The following is a 20,863-nucleotide window of genomic DNA, read 5'->3' as shown; positions in this document are numbered from 1 at the left end:
GATTTGAGCTATGTTACTTTCTCTGATTTTGCTGACAATTGATTCTGTAGGATTTTTTTATGGTTTTATGCTTAAGATGCCTTCTTTGAACAGCTTAACTAGAAAAGGCTTAGCCTTTTCTAGTGCATAATAAACAGAGAGGTTTTTATTTCCAAGATTTTGTCTGAACTTGAATAATACTATAGTTCACTAATGCCTCTCTCTTCTAGACAAAGGAGTGACAGACTCTGGGTGCTCAGGAATAGTGCTATAGTAGGTAGGGTGGATGAGACTGTCAGGTGAGGTGTGGTTTAGGGATATGCTGTTTTGTCCCACAGGACTTCAGAAAAGGTGTGCGCTCTGATGTTATTAGGTGACAGGTATGGTGGATTCTTTCTCAGAATAATCTCATTGGACCAGTGCTCAGGCTGGTTTTATGGACATTTACAAAATCTAAGCAGTCTACCAATAGTGGTTGTATTTTTTTAGAACATCAGTTTGAAGGCCAGATGTTAGGAAAGACAACAGATGGACAGATGTTTTCAAACTGGTGCATTAGATGTTGCTACCCAGGTATTCTAGCTAGTTATGTGATATTAGATTTGCCTCACGGGGAGACAGCATAAGAATGTGGTCACTTGGTAGGCACTGCAGTAATAGTAAATATGATCTTAGGTTGCCCATGCGTATCACTTCAGCATGTCTGAGCTGGAATTTTGAGTACCCATCAGGGAGATGAATGATTGTAGACTCTGCCCTTTGCATCAAGGAAAAACACAAACCCATACAGAATACAAACATAGCTTTCTCAATCTGTAACTCCTGGATTGCTGTGGAAGGTGTAATGTGTATCTATAACTTGACTGGCACTGCAGCTATTATTATGTAAGGGAAGATAAAATCTGGTTAGAAACTTCTGCAAACTTTTCTCTAGAAAGTTCTAGCAGCCCCAATAAACATGTTTGTTCAGAGTCCTCTGTTTACAGTGCTTTGTTTTTTCAGTTGAGGGTTTTGGTGGGGTGTTTTTGGTTTTTTTTCTTTTTTGAAGAAAACTAAGATATACACAGAGTACATTTTAACTCTTGAAAGTAATTCCTTCTCCTTAGTTCATCTAAAGATCAAATAATTGAGAATGAAAGACTTTTGTACTTGAGTGTTTTTACTGAAGCCTGCTAGATGTCTGTACTCTTCAGCCTCCTCTCTTCCTAAAGCTGGTTGTTTGCAAAGCTGCCCAGCATGTATGATGGAGAGGTGATTCCATATTTCTCTGCTTGAGCTGTGCTGAGCATAACTCTGATCTATTACAGAAGAACACAGAAGTAAGTGCTTGCCAGTGATCTTCCAGTAGGCAAATGCAGCTTGCATTCTGAATTCCAGTAAGGCTGACTTTTGCTCTTCATCTTCTGCTTGTATAATTCAACAAAGTTTGATTTCCTCATCAGCCAGATGAGCAGTCTGTGCTTCAGGCATTCATTTGTGCCAGCGTAGCTGTCTGTATGTCTGCTCAGCCACAGAGCATGGAACAGGAATGGGCTGCTGAGAGCAAATATCATTTAAGCTGCCATTGCTGCCAAGACATCCACACAGCTATAATGTGAGTTTACTGATCTAAAGCTTACCTGCAAGTGAGTCACAGAGAACTTAGGAATTACAAAAGTGCAAATGTATGTTTAAGACAGGTCTGCAGGAAGAAAGTTTAGAATATCTTTTGTAAGATGCATCAAAAAGCAGCTTTCTGGTGCTGTAACTTATGTCCATCATTTTTGAGGTGATATTTAAAAGTATGGACTTAATTATAATGCCTAGACCATGGTATTAGTAGGCTTTTAGGTGAGTGGGAAATACTGGTGTAACAGTGTACTTCTGTTGGAAATTCATAATTTAATAGTTTAAATTACTAATTGGCTGTCGAACTTTTAACTGCAGACCTCGGCTTGCTGTACTCAGCTTTGACTGGAACCCCAAGCAAATTTATTTCAAGCCATTTAGCTTTCCAGGAAGTTCTGTGTTCTACTTTTAAAACACAGTGGAAGGGTATTTCTGTAGATTTTTCAAAACTGTAATATTATATAAAGTGCTTCAGAAAGTATAAAGCACCTAAATTGCTTCATACGGTTCTTAGTTTTGAACTTTAGTTAGTTCTCCTTACTTTAACTGATCAATATGAATGTTTTTGTGCAGCTTCCATGTTTGAAAAGGGGGGGAAAAGAATTCACCAAAAACTCCCACACCTGCAGGCTCATAAATCAGAACTTTGTTCAGTCTTGGTTGATTCACAATAGAATCAAAAATCAAGACTTTTTTCAGTATTGGCTCTGTACAGAATGAAGAACCACTTAGCAAATGTAGAGAGAATTCATTATCTTTTATTACAATGGGTGATCAGCTCTCTCTTTAGGGTGGAAATTGTGCATTGTATCAAGTTAGCAAGCAGAAAATAACTTCTGGATTAGTTTTGGCTTTTTCATATAGGTACAGTAAGGAAGAGCTATTGCATGAACTTGCAGCACTAGTGTATTCCCCTGTGCTCTTTATTTCCCCAAAATTCAGGTATCCCAATGAATGGGCCTTTCAGGAAAGGGATGTTATTTATTACCTTAGGTTTACTGTGTGTTGGAGACATGCCCTTGGGTAGGCTGTAGTTTACTAAACAACCTGTGGCATACACTGCTGCTCTTTTCTTTCTCCCTTCTGTCTCTTCTGCAGAATCTTTGAGTGTGTGTGACCCAGCTTACACTTCTGGGGAGACAATATTGGCAGTGGTGGTATTGTGCTGTCATAGGGTGGATCAGGGCTCTTTCTGTTGATATTCAGTAAGTGAGTTGGTTTGTTTGTTTGCTTGTTTTAAAATCAGCTGTGATTTGGTTATCCATGAAAGGTCAGAGTCCCGGTCTAACTGGTTGTGAGGCAGAATAAACACATTGTTTTTCTGGTGCTTCTCTCGCCAGAGTTTGGAAACTTGCAAAGGACTGGATGTTGTAGTGGTTACATTCTGTAAAATAACATGATAGTGTTGTTCAAATTTCTCTGGACTGCATCTTTTTTTTAATGTGCTTATTTTGGAATATTGCATTTAGTTCTTCAGCAGTGAATTGCTTATGATGGCTTTGTCTGTTTGGTCTTACTTTCTGTAAACATGGTCAAGTTCAAATACTTTATTAGCCCAGGAATATTTAAGTTTTTCTCAATTAAAAACTATCCTGCTGTAGGGTGCTGGTGTCTTAGTAGCAAAAAAATTTCCTGCACTATCTTAGTCCTACTAAAATATTACACCCGTAGTATGAAGACTTAAGTAGCCCAAATTAAACGCTTAATATATCTTGTAATTTTGTTAAGCCTTTAATAGGAAGCATTCAGCTTTATTCTTGTGATGTAATTTATGATGAGCAATCTGGACAAGATTTACATTTGTGTATTGTGAGCATTTTTGGTACTCAAATTGTTAGGAGCTAAATATAATGGTTCATTATCCCAAAGCTGTATCATGAATCTAAATGTCTTTTCATACTGAGAGGAAACAATCCATGCAGCTTATTTGGAGAGGTATGGGTCACTACTGTGCAGATTAAGTTGAAGTAATGTCCCTTTGTTGTGCCATATTCAGGGTTGGACGCTATATCTGAAGGTGCTTTTGGGGTTTGGGACACTGAATACTGTATTCCTCACTTCTGAGAAGTGAGATGGTGTACATAGATTTTGTGTAAATGCAATCATATTCTGAGGTAAAATGCTCTTAGCCCAAAATATCTATTTTTGAATCTGCTCTGCTACAAGCAACTTTCTGGCTAAAAGAAGTCCTGGTCTAAGAAATACTCTCACATCCTCTGTAGAGTCTGGGAGGGCTCAAGCATAATGCCCATCTACCAGGGCTGCTTCTGTGAGTTTGCCACTTTTAAAGGCCACTGACCACAGAAGCACAGAAGCTCCTGACCACTTCGTGGAGCAAGCACCTTGTAACCCTCCTGGCTGGGGAATGTTCTGAAGGTGGGAGACACTGCATGGAGGGACCTATGTCCTGGCCACGTGTTTTGTGTCTGTGCCCTAAAACCCTGTGTGCTAAAGAAGAGCTCTGTTACACAACTTGGTGAATTTGCCCTGGGTGTGTTTCATTTTACTCCCTGAAGTTCCTTGATGTGGAAACAACGTTTTTCTGAAACTTTTTTACCTTCTGGGCAGGGCTTTTGCCTTGTAGTTCAATATAATGATTTAAGATACTTTTTCTGAGTTTATTAATGATTTAGTGCATGCTGCTTAAGGTGTAATTACACAATACTTGGAGCAAATATTAATTGGCAGCAGCTCATGATTCTGCTTTTCTGTTGTTAGCACTTGTTTGATCTGGCATTTCCTAAGCTGGTTTGGAGACCTCAAATGACAGGAAAGAATTGACTTTTTCTGGATTAGTTTGGTTCCTTGAACAATCCATCCTATTGTGGTGCATAAGAAGAGAGAATGCTGGGGCAAACCCAGGGCAGAGCTACGGGCATAGAACTTGCTGAACTCCTGCAATTCTTCAAAAGGTGGTGAAGTAGTCCTTTTGAGCAATTTTGTGCTTATGACACTTTTTAGCAGTTGAAAAGCACCACTTAGTGTTTGGAAGAGGCAAGCCATAATGAAATGTTGTCGTAGCTCCATTCTTCCATCAGTGGGCTTAAAGTCAAGGTCTGCAGTAGGTCTCTCTTATCACTCAGTTCATCCAGAGTGCTGTTACCAGTTTAAAATTTTAACTGTCACAGTAAAACTTCTTTTTCCCTCCTGTCCCAGACAAAGCTGGCTGTTATCCAGAATTTTTCCTATGACAGTTCCTTCTACCAGTGTATTCTTTTGACAGTTTCTGTAAGATGGAGTGGTTTATAAGATGAAATATGTAGTCCCTGATCCATGAAGGATTTCAGGTGTTTGCATCCTGTTCAAAACAATGGGTAGATGCTCCACATACATGGAGCATCCATACATGTTGTTGATCCACATACCTGAATTGTTGGTTATTCACTACTTTTACATTTGAAGGTGAATTTCTTGTTGATTTTTACAGAAACTATTTTTGAAGAAATGTAGTTATTCCCATTTCAGAGGATCTGAAGTACTTTTGTCTTAAACTCTTGTGCATTTTTACATCTAAGGAAGCAGAATAAAGAGCTCACAAATTGCACATGCTGCACATGGTGGGTTTAAGTCTTGTCAAACACTCAAGGAGTGTACTCTGTCATCTGAGGAGGTGAACAAAATTAAGATGGTACAGTGATGCTAGAAGGCATGCAAAAGCTATTCCTTCTGTTATTGAATTTACGGACTTTAATGGCAGTTAATAGGCTGATGACTTTTTAAGTACTTGTCAGTTGGTGGGGGAAATAGAGAAAAATATTAATCTTGAATATAGTGTTTGGAGAGTTTACTGAAAGATCTTTGCACATCCAGGCACAGCTTTAGTTCAAACACTTCTATTTAGGAAAACGTTGTATTCATGAAAAAATTAATGTACAAATCTGTTGTACACCATCTGGAGTAGCTAACTACTTCCTTTGCTTCTTTCTAGGAAATACCGAAATAAAGCAGATGTTGTGTCCTGTACTATTATCTCAAGGTTTTGCAAGTCATTCTGTTACGTGCTTCTTGGCAGCAGGAATGTAAACTAATTCTTTCAGCACTGAACTAGAACCTTGACAAGGTTAAAATTACAGGTAAGAACAAATTCTGCCACTTGGAAGTTTATGGCTATATGTAATTCCTTTTACTTTGACTGTCTTTTTAATTTCCAGTTTGTAATTGACCATGGATTTAATGGAAATTTCTGAACAGATTGGGTGAAATGATGATTTATGTTCTTTAAATGTATTTTAATTTTGCCTACTCTTATTTTTTAATAGGGATGAAATACGATTTCAAGTGCAGGTTCTTTCTGTTACAATATAAAGCCCTGTTAATAAATGGGGGACGGGGAAATGTAATTTTTCACCTCCTGAAATGTCTGCTGACCAGATTTTGGAGCAGTTATGTTCTCACACTGAAGATTGTATGGTGTCAGTAAAAGTCACAAAGTATTTTACCCACTGTGTTTTGAGATCAGTTTACTGTCTGCATGTGCCTTTTTTCCCTACAAGGCTTGTATTTCCTTAAATGCACTAACAACAGCAGTGCTACTTAAATTACCTGTTTTAATCAGTTACAGAAAATCTCTGAATTTACCTTACAAGGTTCCCTGTAGCTTCAGCTTTTGAATCACCTTTTCAAGGGTAAAGGTTGTTGTCTTTTTCCAGGTCAATGAAAATGTTTTGGCTGTTGGTTTTCTGTCATTAACTTTATCTGAGGATGACAGAGATCTCTTATCACTCTGCCACCTTCTTCTGAACTTGTGTATAGGGAACTAAAAGTCAATGTTCTTTGAATCCTTTTTAAAAAAAAGATAAATACAATGCTGTGAGACCATAGTAATGGGAAAAATCCCCACAAACACCTGTCATAGAGATTTCACATTTTGGATTGTATGTTTCTGAAAGGTTTAGTTCTGTTTTCAAACTGGGACTATGTGTTTTAAAGATTGTCTTTGAAATGGGTTTATTGCATGTGTCTTCAGAATTATGATCAAGTCTAGGTTTTTCAGTCTTGATTTCACATTTTGGCGTCTTTGACAGGGAGAGTTGCTTGCCTCTTTTCAGTAGTGGCAGACAGCAGTCTGGACTGTTGGTCTGAAGCTGTCCTATGTGTCTTACTCTGAAGTTCAGTAATGCTTAGGTTGTAAATCAGTGACAGGTTTGTGCCAAGGAGGTGGTGTTGATTTTTCTGCTAAAATGAAAGAAGGGTTCAAATGTGGTTTGTTTTGAGGGTTTTTTTTTTTGTTGTTAGTGTTGTGTTAATTGAATGTTCGCACTTATTTTGCAGTGATATAACATGTTGGAAAAAGGCACAGCCTTTCTCTTATACTGTGCAAGTCATACTTGAGTGGACCTTTAGCACTCATCCAGCCCAACCCTTATGTCTGGCTTCCTCAGATTTTTGTGTGAATCAATAAATTACCCCTCATTTATGTAAATAAAGGTGTATTGGTTTACTGTGGTTTTGCAGACCTGCTGCAGAACACTTATTCTGATGTTTCAGACCTGTTTAGGAATAATTCACAGATGATATGAATAGGTGATTCATTGCTGCCCTATTCTCAGAAAAGATGTCTGAAGCTTTTTGTAAACAGACTTTGCAAAAGGTAAGAAAAGTTGTCTTAAATGCCTAAATTTAGAGCAAGGGAGAACTCACTCCCAGTGACATAGTGTGTCATGCTAATGAGTAAAATTCTTCAGTTTTAATATCAGTGGTGTAGTGGATAAATTCTGGTTCTTCAGAATCGGAGGCGCTGCCTCTGTAGTAAAAATATGGCTGCTGTTTGTTAAATTGATGATTGAAAAGGAGCAATCTAAATTTTATTCAAATTACATAGTCTTTTATTGAATTTAGAGAACCAAAACAGCAGCTCTGCATAGAAATAATAAAAAACTTGATTTGTGAATGATCACTTTTTATGCTGAGTTAATGCTTTGTAGTATTCAAGTGGCACCTGTGCATCTGTTTTGAACAGCCCAGTAAAGAAGTGAGAACGTGCTTATTGGCTACAGGAAATATGAGCAGATATGGACAAGGAATTTCAGCAAATATCATAACTCTTGTCATAGTATGGTCAGGAGGGATAGGCAGCAGTACAGTGCTGCCTGTACCACTTCCACGTTGTATAATAAAACCACACTGAGGTGCAGGGTTTGAGTTAAGGACGAAATGTGATTTTAAGGTTCATAAGCCTGGACAGGTAATATTTGAATTAACCAGGTAGGCCTATTTTACTGAAGTGCCAGTACACCAAATTTCTATCCCGAGGAAATGGTACAAGACCATGAATGCTGACTTAGGCTGAGCTATCTTTACTTATAAAGACTTAAGCTTTCATCCTGTTCCTGGGTAGGTGCTGGCAGCAGTAGTTTGCTTTGCACTGTCTGAGCCCAACCTTGTTGTATGTGGTGAACCAACCTGGGTATTTGCCTGCATTATGTATTACTTTTTGTATAGCTACTCTGTAACTCAGATAAACTGTTTGCAGGTAACAAACAGGATTGAATTTCCCAGTCTTTGTGGTGTTTGGAGGAAATCTTGGTTAAGAAAAGCTGAATATGCCACCTGAAAACTTAAGATGAGTGACATTAAGACATTGACAAGAGTAGTCTCTTACTGAGAATGACACTGCATACTTCAAGTCCCTAGCAGTGGTGCTAATCTGAGCTAAGGGCTGCTGATAAAGAGAAATCAAGCTAGCTGACACAGAATTCTAAGAAAAGCAGTGCATGTTTTTTTGAGTTTTCATTTGGCCACAGAGCAATGTGAAATTGACTTGTGCAACTTGAAAAAGAAGGAAGCTGCATGATAAAGGCTCTGTGACTAAAAAATACACCAACCTAGGCACTGATGACCTTGTCCTAAGTGTAATAATTAGAAAGCTAGATTGAGTCCACTTTCAAGGTTTTTGTGAAGTTCATCTTGAATATCTGAGGTATGATCTTTAACTTTGTACCTATTAAGCTGCATTCCAGAAAAATAAGAAGCCTCAGCATAAAAGTAGGCAATTTGTCCGTGGGAGACAGATGGTTGCCACGTAAAATGAGCTGGAAGATGTGTAGTTAAGTAGCATCATCCATATTTTTAGTAAAGTGCAAGATAGCAGACCATAAAATTAATCTCTGAAAGGACCACAAGCATGTTTGTCTCACGTTAGCAACATAGCTAGAAAGGTTATATAGCCCTTAAACTAGCTCCTGGTGCTCCTTTCTGTTTCTTTGTCTTTTCTGTTGAAGGTTACAGCCCCCTTGGATCTACTATCTAAGCTGCTGGCTTCCAAACCCACTGCAGTCAAAGTCACAAAGTTTCAAAATACTAAAGCTAACTTTGCACTTCTTCAGTGAAACAGTTCAAAGAGTAAGGACAAAAGCATCTCAGCCAGCAGTTCTAAAAGAAAAGCAATTGCTGGCACAATGTAGTGGTGAGTAGCTGAGGCAGGGCAGAAGTGTTAATGTTTTCAGGTAGTGCTACTGACACTGAAAATAGATGTGAATCTTCAGCATTAAATTATGCCTGTGATTGTTTTGTACCACCAGACCAGTTTGAAATAGCTGAAGTTCATTCTGAAGTCTTCATCTCCTTTAACTTGCTGGTTTAAAATTAGTATGGTGGGGCAAAGTTGTGTTTTGTTTATCTTTTGTTATCGGTTCTTTCCCCCAACTTTTCTGCAACTGTAACACTAGAGGTGCTGAAATGAATTTTAAAATTACAGCTGTAGCTCCTAGGCATGTATGCTACCTGGTAATGAGGATGACTTGCAAAAATTTTTGAATACCTGGTTTAGAAGCCTGTTTGGCTTCTTTAACAAGATCCTGGCAGGAGAAGTTTTTGGTAGGAGTCTCTATATAGGTGATTTATGTTGATACTTAATTTCTTTCTGTCAGAATCCTTGGTCAGCTGACATCCTTCTGAAGACAACATCCAGGGCTACAGATTACTTAAAAGCAAACCCAAATCCTCCCAAAACCGAGGAATGGTAATAACAGTTCTTCTATGTAATTCATTTTTAAGCGAAAATAAAATACTCAGATCTTCCTCTTATGTTGCAATAATTTGACTATGCCAGGATTTGTGGCTACATAGTTAGAGTAGCTGTTACAGCCAAGCTCAAATAACTGTTGGCCTAATGTAAATTCATGTAGTGCAGGTATTTTTAAGGTCAGTAAGATAGAAGCAAGACCAAGTTTTCTGGGATCAAAAATCAAAACTCTCTGCAGTGTGTGTAGGCAGATGTACTGCATGAAGTCTGTATGTGCCCATAACACACTAGAGAGAGACTGCAAGAACACACACTAGAGAGGCTGCAAGATGGAAACAGCGGAGCTTTCTACCAAGACTACACTTTGAATTTATTTTGTTTTTAAACCAGTGAAGTTATTTCTTCCTGCACTTTCCATAAGTTTTGAAATTGTTTGTCATTTACATCTTTAATATCTAATGCAGAATTTTTTCTTTTGAAATGTCATTCTTTTTTTATAGCTGGAACACATGTGCTTTGTAACAGGAAACTCTGGCACTGTTTCTTTTCCACAGCACTGACTTATTAGAAATGACTAGCCTGTTGAGTGAATCTTTCTGAGGAAGAGACATTTTGCAGTACACTTTTATGACTTCAGCCCAAAAGATTTATGTTGGACCATTTTCATATTATGAAAAGATACATTATTGCCTTTGGGACTTTTGGCCATCAGGGTGGTATTAGTTTAGTTCTGATGTTTTTTATGTAACTGATACACAATGTGAAAATTATTTTATAGTATCTACAAAAACTTTGATTATGGCTTTTAGACCTTTATCATCTAATTATGTGTTGGTGCTGTCATGGTTTAACCCTAGCCAGCAACTAAGCACTGCACAGCTGCTTGCTCACTCCACCTCCTCCTTCCCCAGTAGGATAGGAAAGAGAATCATAAAAACCAGAAAGTTTATGGGTTGAGACATGGGCTTCTTAATGTGACAGAGAAAGAAGAAAAATAATGGAAATATGCAAAACAAGTGATCCACAATGTAATTTGCTTACCACTTGCCAACCCATGTGAGCAGTAGCCCGTTGTCTGCTTTCTCCCCAGTTTATACATTGAGCATGATGTCATATGTTTTGGAGTATCTCTGGCCAGTTTGGGCCAGGTGTCATGGCTGTGTATCCTCCCAACTACTTGTGCCCCTCTGGCCTTCTCCATTGGCAGAATATGAGAAGCAAGAAAGTCCTTGACTTAGTATAAACACTGCATAGCACACTGATATTTTTAGTTGTTGCTATCAACTTCATTCTCATACTGTATACAAGCCACAACTCCATACCAGAGAAGAAAACTAATTAACTCTATCCCACTTGAAAGCGGGGCTATATCCACTCCTCATTCTATAACATTTGCATCCTTCCAGGTCTCACACTTTCCAATACACCCAAGTAATCACTGACACCTTTCCTGTATTTTGATGTATACACAGAGATACCATTCCCATAGTATATGGGCCGTCCCTTCAAAATGTTTGTTGAGTTTTAGTCCCTGACTTTGTGCTTCATCTGTTGTAGTAGTCCTTCAGGGCAGAAGAGAATGTTTGTAGTGTTAGATTGTTTTATGCTGAAGCCAGGCACTAGTTCCATCACTGCTGTGCTTGTTTGGTTCTATCATCAAAATTCCCTTCTTCATTAATCTGCATAACTCTATTACAATGCCCTTGATATGGCATTTAACAACCATGGAAGTGATGACCTACAATATTTTATAGCAAACAACATAATACAGTTCAAATAATTCACTGTACTTACCCAGAATCAAATCCCCTTGAGGTATATATTGGACTTCCCCATCCTTCTGCATTACCCACCGAGTGTACCCTGGTCCTTGAGCAAATGCAGTCCTGTGGATGATCACTTGATCTCCTGTACGGTTCCTTTGACCTTATTTTATTTTATGGCAAAACCAGTTTTCAGAAGGATTTGAACTACATTTCCCTCTTTCAAAAACTTTTGTTATTGTATTGCCTCGCACAACATTGTCATCGATGTATTAAGTGTTCTAGAGCTTTACCTTGTTTCAGTACTGTTTAGATCAGTCCATGGCTAATAGTAGGTCTGTCTTTCCACCTCCGGACTAATTGATTCCAGGTGTACTGGATGGGCCTACATTCTATTGCCAATGGCTTGAGAAAACTGCACTAGCAGTATCAATTATGGCATACTGTTTGGCTGCCTCTTACTCCAGTTTGTATTGAAGTTCCAGCAGGTCTGGCACGGCTGGACTTGGAGGTGGCATGGCTTTGTTCAGGCTATGACAGTCTACTCTTAGTCTGCACTGGCCATACAGGTCTGCTAGAGAGTGAGTGCAGATCAACTTACAGATGGTGTCAGGGTGTCTTGGTTGGTGTGATACCACTGCCAGTGCACCACTGTGATGGTGTCTGCTGTTCTTTGACCAACACCAGAAATGTTGTCCTGGAGATGGGGCAAGGTAGATGGCTGTTTAATTTCTGCTGTCTCCAAGGCAGCTGTACCCAAAGCTCAGCAGGACCATTTTGAGTCCTTGAAGTACACCCTTGTGAGACAGTCTAGGCAAAGGATGCACTGGAGTCTCAGGGCCAGTGACAATGGAATGCTTTTGCCACTCGTTCCCAGTCAGGCTCTCTTTGGTTTCCAACAGAGTTAGCTGTTGGGATTGCCCTGCCGCTCCGGAAACACAGATGGTGCCTGCCCCTGTGCAGCAGTGTTTGCTAGAGCCTTTAACTCCTGTGGAGTCTGCTGTGCAAGGTGCTCTGATCCACACAGTCCGCTAAACCCAGCTGTTTCTCCACCTGGCTGGAGGCAGGGTCCCTCTAGTCCTGGCTGTAGTATTCACTATTTATTCACTTCTTGTAAATGTGAATCAGAGTCCCTTGAAGATCAGGAGAAAGAGTAGCCCCTCTGTCTGGGAACTGACTGCTAGAGACTGGAGCAGCAATGCCCTGCAATAACGCTCTCTTGTGATTTTCTTTGCTGTTTTTTATACTCATGGCTCTAGGATCAAGATAGATTTTTCCATCCCACTTCCTCATGTCCTCTCTGTGGTCACACAAGTGACCTGTGCTGTGTATGCTTACTTCTAATAGTTGGGATACTGTTCCATACAGGTGGGGAATAGGATGCATCTGCCTTCCATGTCCACAGCCAAAATACTGGCCTGCAGGGAAGAAGAGGCATTTTGTTTGTATTATTGGAATTGGCCAATTTGTCTGCCATTTGTCCCTCTCCATCTTTCCAGGCCATTACTGCCAATGAGTTGGTATATGACAATGGTGCATCCCATACAAACTTCCCCCATGTAGGTTGTGTACACTTGGCTTCATCTGGGTCTTTGGATAACTGCTTGTTGTCCACATTGTCATAAATCTCCAGCATGGCTAATTGCCTCAGATACTGGATGCCTCTGTCCATGACAGTCCACTTGCCTGGGTGGTGTAACATCTTCCTTGAAGGAATACTTTTCCTTAATACCTGATAAGAGTCACTTCCAGAGATGGAGGGCTTGTGCCCCTTTTCCACTTGCATCGTTAATGCTAATTTCTGTAGAATGGGATGCCAGCTGTTTGACATCTCTACCCTCCAGGTTACTGGGCCTGTTACTGTAGCGCTGGAGCAGCCAGGCAATGCCCTTGCCTGGATAATGGCTGAGATCTTTTTGCATATGTCACAGCTAACTAAAAGATAGGGATCAGATGGTTAACTATGCCTTTTATATGTTCTGCGTCTTCCCCTACCCCTTCTCATGATAGCCCTGCTGCTTCGTCCCTCACTAAATGAGCTCACCTCCACACATCTCTCTCCTTATGTATAGCAGGGGCTGATACAGGCATGGGTTGGTGCTTTGGTTCAATCACAATGCCTGTCACTGGGGCTGGAGTAGCCCCTGTGCTCATCATTTTGCCATCACATCCAGAGGCCTTTCTTTTCCTTCGAGGCTACAGTACTGAATATGGCTCAGTAGGCCTGGACCAGGCCACAGCACATTGCTGTGGGTTTTGTCTCTCTGGAATTGCCAGGGTTGCAGCATAGCTTTTCCAAATACTTAACCAGTCTTTCCAGATTTTGCACTTGTTCAGGGCTGTAGTTCCATAGCACTGGAGGTGCCCACTGTCCTAGGCTCTTGCCTATACTATCCCCCACACCCTGCCTCTTACCACCATTCAGCCTCAGGGCAGAGGCTTGGGTGGCATCCTGAAACAGTTGTTGATCCTTAAACAAGACCTTAAACACATTCAGAAGACACAGGAATAGGAATGCTGGTTTGAACATCCCAGGGATATTCCCAAATGCTGTTTTAATTTGACTAGAGAAGGGCAAGATGAAGGGTGGTACCAGTCTCTCCCCCATGGATTGGGTCTCTGAGAAGAGGTAAAAGTTGTAATTATTAGTAGCTTCCTATAGATGGCTCCCAAAGTATGGAGATGTGGGCAGTGCTGAGTACAAATACCAGTTTAGATTCACAAGCGGCAATTCTGTCACATTATGAGACAGTGTTACAGAGTACAACAGTATAAACTTAGCCCAGTTCCCATGGGTGATAAACAGCACAGGGAGCAATATATACAAGTAAAGTATTATATAATGCAGCTTTACTAATAAGGACACTAACTGTGAGAGCAAATACATCGCCACTGGGATCAGTGACTAATATAATGAGTACTTGTAACAAATGTATTCCAATATGTTCTAGTCAGATTTGTCATTAATCTCAACCTCTTGCACCCTGTGTTGGGCACCAAAATTTACTGTCGTGGTTTAACCCTTATCCAGCAGCTGTGTGCCACACAGCTGCTCACTCATCACCCTGACTCAGTCAGAAGAATAAAAGTGAGAAAACTTGTGGGTTATGATAAAGGCAGTTTAATGGGACAGAAAAGGAAGAAAATTATAATAATAAAAGATTTAAAAATAAGTGAGGCATAATGCAGTTGTTCATCACTTGCTGACCAATGCCCAGCCTGTTCCCAAGCAGTAGCCCTGGCCATCTTTCCTCCCAGTTTATATATTAAGCATGATGTCATATAGTATGGAATATCCCTTTGGCTAGTTTGGGCCAGCTGTCCTGGCTGCGTCCCTTACAACTTCTTGTGCCCCTTCAGCCTGGCAGGATATGGGAGCTGTCAAGTCCTTGATTTAGTATAACTAACAGTACTTAGCAACAGCTAAAAATCTCAGTGTGTTATCAACATTATTCTCATACTGTATCCAAACCACAGCTTTGAACCAGCTACTAGGAAGACAATTAACTCTATTCCAGCTCAAGTCAGGACAGCTCTGGCCTTTATGACAGTCATTGAGTAAATATTTCTGCCTGTTAAATAAAACTCTAAATGGAAAGGAGCATGCTTTTTTTTTTTTTTACTTGAAGTAGCTGCCTATTTCCCCTTTATGATATAGTACAAAATAATGAATAGCTATACTCAGCAAGAACTATTTGACAATTTTTAATTAGATCTTTGGAGAAAATTGGCAGTTGGGGTTTTTGTCTTTTATACAAACACAAGCTTATGCACAGCTGATTCTAAGGCTCTTTCCTATATGGATGATCTAATACCAAATTCTCTTCACTGTGTAGCTGAGGCAGAAAGGATATTTATCACAAATTTTTCTTGCATGTCAGAGGACATGCCTTTTGCCTTCATTCCTCTATACCTCAAAAGGCTAAATGTCTTGGTTTCCTGAGCCTGAATTGTTGCCTGTATTTAAGATAAGGACCTTACATAGGATTTAACTCTGTTAGAAAGTGTTAGAGAAAAATACAGGTTGGGACTTCAGACAAGTAAGCCTTGGGTTAGATTTTTGCTCTGGGATATCAGCTTTTTTTAGAACCTTGTTGCCCTAAACTCTCCTGGAAGTGACTTGGCTGTTGATGTAAGACTAGAGATGAGCAGTGTGTACTAGATAGGTAGTTGGAGCCTCTGCTCTGCTAGTGTATTGCTCAGATTTTGCTTCTTCATTGCCAGAGTGGCAAAGGCCAGTAATTTCTTCCTATAATTTCTCCTCTGTAAAGGCATTCCAAAAGCCTTTGAGCCTTGGTGATTATTGGTCCTGCCAGGCAATAGATTGTTAAAAACTTTTGATTATTATTGTGGCTTTTTTCTCTCAACCTTTTCCAGGGTTGGAAAGAAAACAAGGAGAAGAGAATCCTAGGGTTTCATTTTTGATCTGAGCAATATATGGTGTTTTAAAGAATGGTCTGTGGTGCATGGACAAGAACTAAGGCCTTCTCTGTTTCCAAGAAAATTTTGGGAAGTACAGTAGGCATGGTCTTCCTGGTCTTGAAAGTTTCAACTAATAATTTTGTGTGGGGCAAGCATTTTCACCACAAGGAAATTAGTCTGTGTGGAAGAGAAAAGGCCAAGCTGTCTTCCAACACTGTCTTGGGAGGGATAGAGAAGGTAGAGCTGTATTCTTCCAAGAGATGTGTGATGAAAGCCTAAGAAGCAAAGGAGACAAGTTGATTCCCTTACTTAGTGATAGCAGGTCAGTCTCTGCCTCTTTTATTTTCAAAATTAAATTGGATATTTAGAATATAAAAAACATAATCTTGAATAGTGTGGTTTTCTTTTTTTCCAGTTTGTTATGAGTTGTAAAAAAGTGAAGCTACTTACAAAGCAAGTAAAACTAGAGGTGTGACACATGCCTTTGGTGGTTGTTTTGGTTTTTAAGTGTATTTTATTTTATGGATATAAAACACAACACAATACTGAGCCCACAGGCCTTTGAAATTACATAGGTTTTGATCTTTTTCCTCACTCAGTCACATGATTGCTTCCACATTTTTGATTTTAAAAATGTGAGGACATACTTAACACAATTAAAGGGATTTCATAGAAGGTAAGGAGTATTGGAGGTTATCTGTCATTTTGGTAGCATTTCGGTCTTGTATGACAGTTTTACTGGTAAGAATGTTTTCTGTGCTTTTACAATAATTTTATATTGTGTGCAATTTGTAAATAAGTGATTGTGAGATATTAGAATCCTTTCACAGGTCTACTTTACTGATGTTAGTTGCTCAATTAAACTATGTGAAACTTGTTCAGCTCTTAACTGAGAGCATTGGTTGCCAAGAACTGTTTTGTGGTGGTATGTTGCACTGCCTTGCTTACCCTCTGACAGGAGCTAAATTTTGTATGTTTTCTAAGCAAAATCCTATGTTTTGAGAGAAGGGGTTGTGAAGAGTTTTGACTACTTTATGTCAGTGATGGATAGACTTTGTGTGTCCTTTTCACCAATTCAGTGTTTCAAAAAGCTGCTGAGCAAGCTGTTGGGATCCTCAGCATTGCTTGGAGATCATTGTAGCAGAGAGGTAGTGTCAAGTTTGATTTATCTGTGTGTAGTCCTCTGTATACTTCATATGTGTTTAGATGAGGGAAATGGCAGAAGTAAGGATTGATTCATCTCTTCCTGGCCTGACAACAAATTCTTAAACTGGGAGTAGATTATCATGACTCTGTAGATTTAGTGGGTACTCGTGTGTCAGAGACTAGTGACTGCTAAGGATCAGTCATGGCAGAATTCTTGCCAATTCTTTTTGGACAAAATTTGCAGTAATTTTCACATCTAAGGATTTCACAGGGTGATGACTTTTAGCATGGTCTGAAGTTGTGATATCTGAGTTTGAGACCTGTGGATTAAAGAATGTAATTTTCTGGTGACATAGTAAAGGGCAAGGTAGTTTTTCAGGTCTGTGTTGGACACCTGAGTCTAGTATAGGATAGGAAATCAGAAGTCTTCTGAAGCTTCAGCGTAGATTATTCGTGTTTTATCTGTGAGCTTGCTCTCTGTATACTGAAGAACTTCGATTTTCTGTGGATTATTTACTTCCCTTAGCTCATATCTCTTGTAATTGAATAAATTTTAACATCCAAGTCTTTGAATTTAAAATCCCATGTAAGCACATGAAAGTCTTTGAGGGATGGCTGAGAGTTGAGGTTGTTCAGCCTGGAGAAGCCTGGTGAGATCTTAGATAGGCCTTTAAGTACCTAATGATAGAATATAAGAAGGCTGGAGAGGGACTATTGGCCAAGTGTAGTGATAGGACAAGGGTATTGGCTTCAAACTTTAAGAGGGTAGGTTTGGATTAGAGATGAGTAAGAAATTCTTTGATGTGAGGGTGGGCCATTGGAAAATGTTGCCCAGGGAAGCTGCGCATGCCCCATCCCTGGAAGTGTTCAAGGCCAGATTAGATGGAGCTTTGTGGTCTGGTCTAGCGGAAGATTTCCCTGCCATGGAGAGGGGGGTTGGAAGAAGATGATTTTTAAAGTTTTTTCCAGTCCAAAACATCCTATGATTCTATAGTAAATATTGCAATGTTATTTTATGAAGAACTAAATATAATTTGTTAAAAGATTGCTGTGAGAGGTTTTCTTGTATTTAAGTGCCTTGGTTCCTTCAGCAGATGGTCTGTTTCCCTATCGTCACTTTTGCTATGCCTTACAAGAATAAAGAAGTAGCATGGTACATACAAAGCCTGCAAGACCAGTCCATTTTCTTATTTATGAACATAAATTGTTTTTCTTAATGCCACAATAAAACTGGAAAGAAAGTAGGAGTGATACAGTTGTTGGTTTTCCATCATAAATTAGTCTCTGCAGAGGATGACAAAAATCAGCAGGGCTGCAAAGGTATGTGAACTATTCTGCCTTCATATGGAGATTGTTTAATTTTTCCGAAGTACCCCTTCAAAAAATCACCCCAACAAAAAAACACTAAAAATGCAAACAGAGGTTTGTAAATGCACACGTAATTCGTATCATATTTTAATTATTTTTTCCTCCAATATAGTTGTTAACTTTGCATGTGTGCATGCTTTGTCACTTGTTTTACAAAGAAGAAACACCAGAAGCAGACAACAAAGCTTGTATGGAATGGTGGTCTTATTTATAAGACTTCTTTTCTCTGTTTTCCAGATTCAATATTGCATAAACATGGGTGCATTTTTGGATAAACCAAAAACTGAAAAACATAATGCTCATGGTGCAGGGAATGGCTTGCGTTATGGCCTCAGCAGTATGCAGGGATGGAGAGTGGAAATGGAAGATGCTCACACAGCTGTTGTAGGTATTCCCCATGGCTTAGAGGACTGGTCCTTTTTTGCTGTCTATGATGGTCACGCAGGATCTCGTGTTGCAAATTACTGCTCCACGCACTTACTAGAACACATCACTAACAATGAAGACTTTAGGGCGACAGAAAAACCTGGATCTGCTCTTGAACCTTCAGTGGAAAATGTCAAGAGTGGAATCAGAACTGGCTTTTTGAAAATTGATGAGTATATGCGCAATTTTGCAGACCTCAGAAATGGCATGGACAGAAGTGGCTCAACAGCAGTGGGAGTTATGATTTCACCTGAGCATGTATACTTTATCAACTGTGGTGATTCACGTGCTGTTCTCTATAGGAATGGACAAGTCTGTTTTTCAACACAGGATCACAAACCTTGCAACCCGAGGGAGAAAGAGCGAATCCAGAATGCAGGAGGCAGTGTAATGATTCAGCGTGTTAATGGTTCATTGGCAGTTTCTCGAGCTCTGGGGGACTATGACTACAAATGTGTTGATGGTAAAGGCCCTACAGAACAACTTGTTTCTCCAGAGCCTGAGGTGTGTGAAATTTTAAGGGCAGAAGAAGATGAGTTTATCATCCTGGCTTGTGATGGAATCTGGGATGTAATGAGCAATGAAGAGCTCTGTGAATTTGTAAAGTCTAGACTTGAAGTATCAGATGACCTGGAAACAGTGTGCAATTGGGTAGTGGACACTTGTTTACATAAGGTATGTAACTGTTTTCTCCAAACAGCTGTTCTAAAATTACTTTCTGGTTAGATGGGTACAGTGTTAACAGCTGTTCCTGGCCTACTGTTCCCCTTCTCCAACTTCTTATCCTCAAATTTCTGTACCCATTTGACTGTATATCCTTGCTGAAGAATATACACCTCGCCCTATATGCTTGGAAAAGTGATAGTAATTGCAAAAGTAAGGGCTGTTATTTTCCCCCAAGTAATGCTTGCGTATAGTTCCAGCTCTAAACTTTGATTCTAAATACAAAATTTGTAAAGTTAAACTATTTTGAGGGAGGTACTTCGTGGGTTTTTTTGTTCTTTGAAGTTGGGTAGTGTTTGTCTCCTTGATTGGTTAGTTGGGTAGTATTTGTCTCCTCCAAGGTGTTGTCTGTCACCTGTGTACTCAGCTCATTGCAGCCTAGATGGAACAGCACCACCTTTGCATCTGAGCATGCTTCCACTCCTCAAATTTAGTTTGGAGCAACTAGTGGCTTGTCTACATAGGTTGAAAAGGGTATCTATTTCCAACATTCCCTGAAAAGTGCAACTCCTGCTAGTACAAACAGAGTTCCTTTGGTAAGGCCACAAACTAAACATGCAATTTTGAGGAAAATACTAAAATTCAGAGCTGTAACTCTAAAGGGTAAGTTGTACGTTCTTTCCAGAAGCAGGGTGTATTCCAACATATGCTATACAGTGTATGATTGGTTTAAATGCCGTTTAAATTGCTTTGCTGACCAAGGAACTCAACCAGCATTATTAAAGGATGGTCACTCTGGGATACTTCCAGTAAAACTGAGCATTGACCACGTGTTTATTTTCCAAAGTCAGATCCTGGATCTTTGTAACAATATTAGAATGCTGTATTACATCTTCAGGCTGTGGATTGTATCACATAATACTAAGTGATAGGTGGCCTCATATGCTTGGTAGAAAAAGGAATGTACGCTAACTCCTAAGCAGTATTTCTGAAAGAATTAATTCTAATGTCAAATTCTTAATTGCTTCAGGAGAAGGATTTGTTGTGAGATGATTAGAACTGTCCAATGGCTTGGGTTTGCACAGCAACAGTATGCAGTGACTAATGGCACTTAATATTCTCTACAAAAAAAAATATGAAGTCAAGATTTGATTTTGAAACCAGTAGTTTAAATTGATTCTGCTGGATCCCCTTGTAAGAGACTTAGAATTGTGTTTTTAAATTTGCTTTAAATTTTTAAATTTTTGAAAATTAAATATGAGCAGGAAAATGGTATCCAAGTATACTAGTAAAGAACTGGCATTAAAATTAGTATCTAAAAAAGCCATTGAGTGATATTTCTGAGCACACGATAGACTGTAAGGTCAGAGTGTCCGTATGAAATGTTTATATTTTATGCTTGTTTCATGGAGCTGTGTGACACAGGTGCATTCTGATAAACAGACTTGTAGTGCATGTAATGGCTTACATGAATGCCGTGCAACTAAAACAAATTAGCTGCTTGAGCTAAGCTATTCTAATAATA

At 39.4% G+C, this 20,863-nt stretch overlaps 1 protein-coding gene across 3 annotated transcripts in view; it reads left to right on the top strand.

Moving 5' to 3' along the window:
• Positions 1–20,863, top strand: part of PPM1B (protein phosphatase, Mg2+/Mn2+ dependent 1B) — a 52,160-nt gene that overhangs the window by 11,802 nt on the left and 19,495 nt on the right. For all 3 annotated transcript variants that reach the window (XM_062514109.1, XM_062514108.1, XM_062514110.1), the window contains exons 2-3: positions 5,516–5,660; positions 18,487–19,350. In XM_062514109.1, the coding sequence (XP_062370093.1) occupies positions 18,505–19,350 (846 nt within the window). In that variant the 5' untranslated portion in view covers positions 5,516–5,660; positions 18,487–18,504. The remainder of the gene's footprint in view (positions 1–5,515; positions 5,661–18,486; positions 19,351–20,863) is intronic.

Source organism: Cinclus cinclus, unplaced genomic scaffold (genome assembly GCF_963662255.1).
Source record: "Cinclus cinclus unplaced genomic scaffold, bCinCin1.1 SCAFFOLD_254, whole genome shotgun sequence".
Lineage (NCBI taxonomy): Eukaryota > Metazoa > Chordata > Aves > Passeriformes > Cinclidae > Cinclus > Cinclus cinclus.
This window is presented reverse-complemented; position numbering and strand designations above follow the sequence as displayed.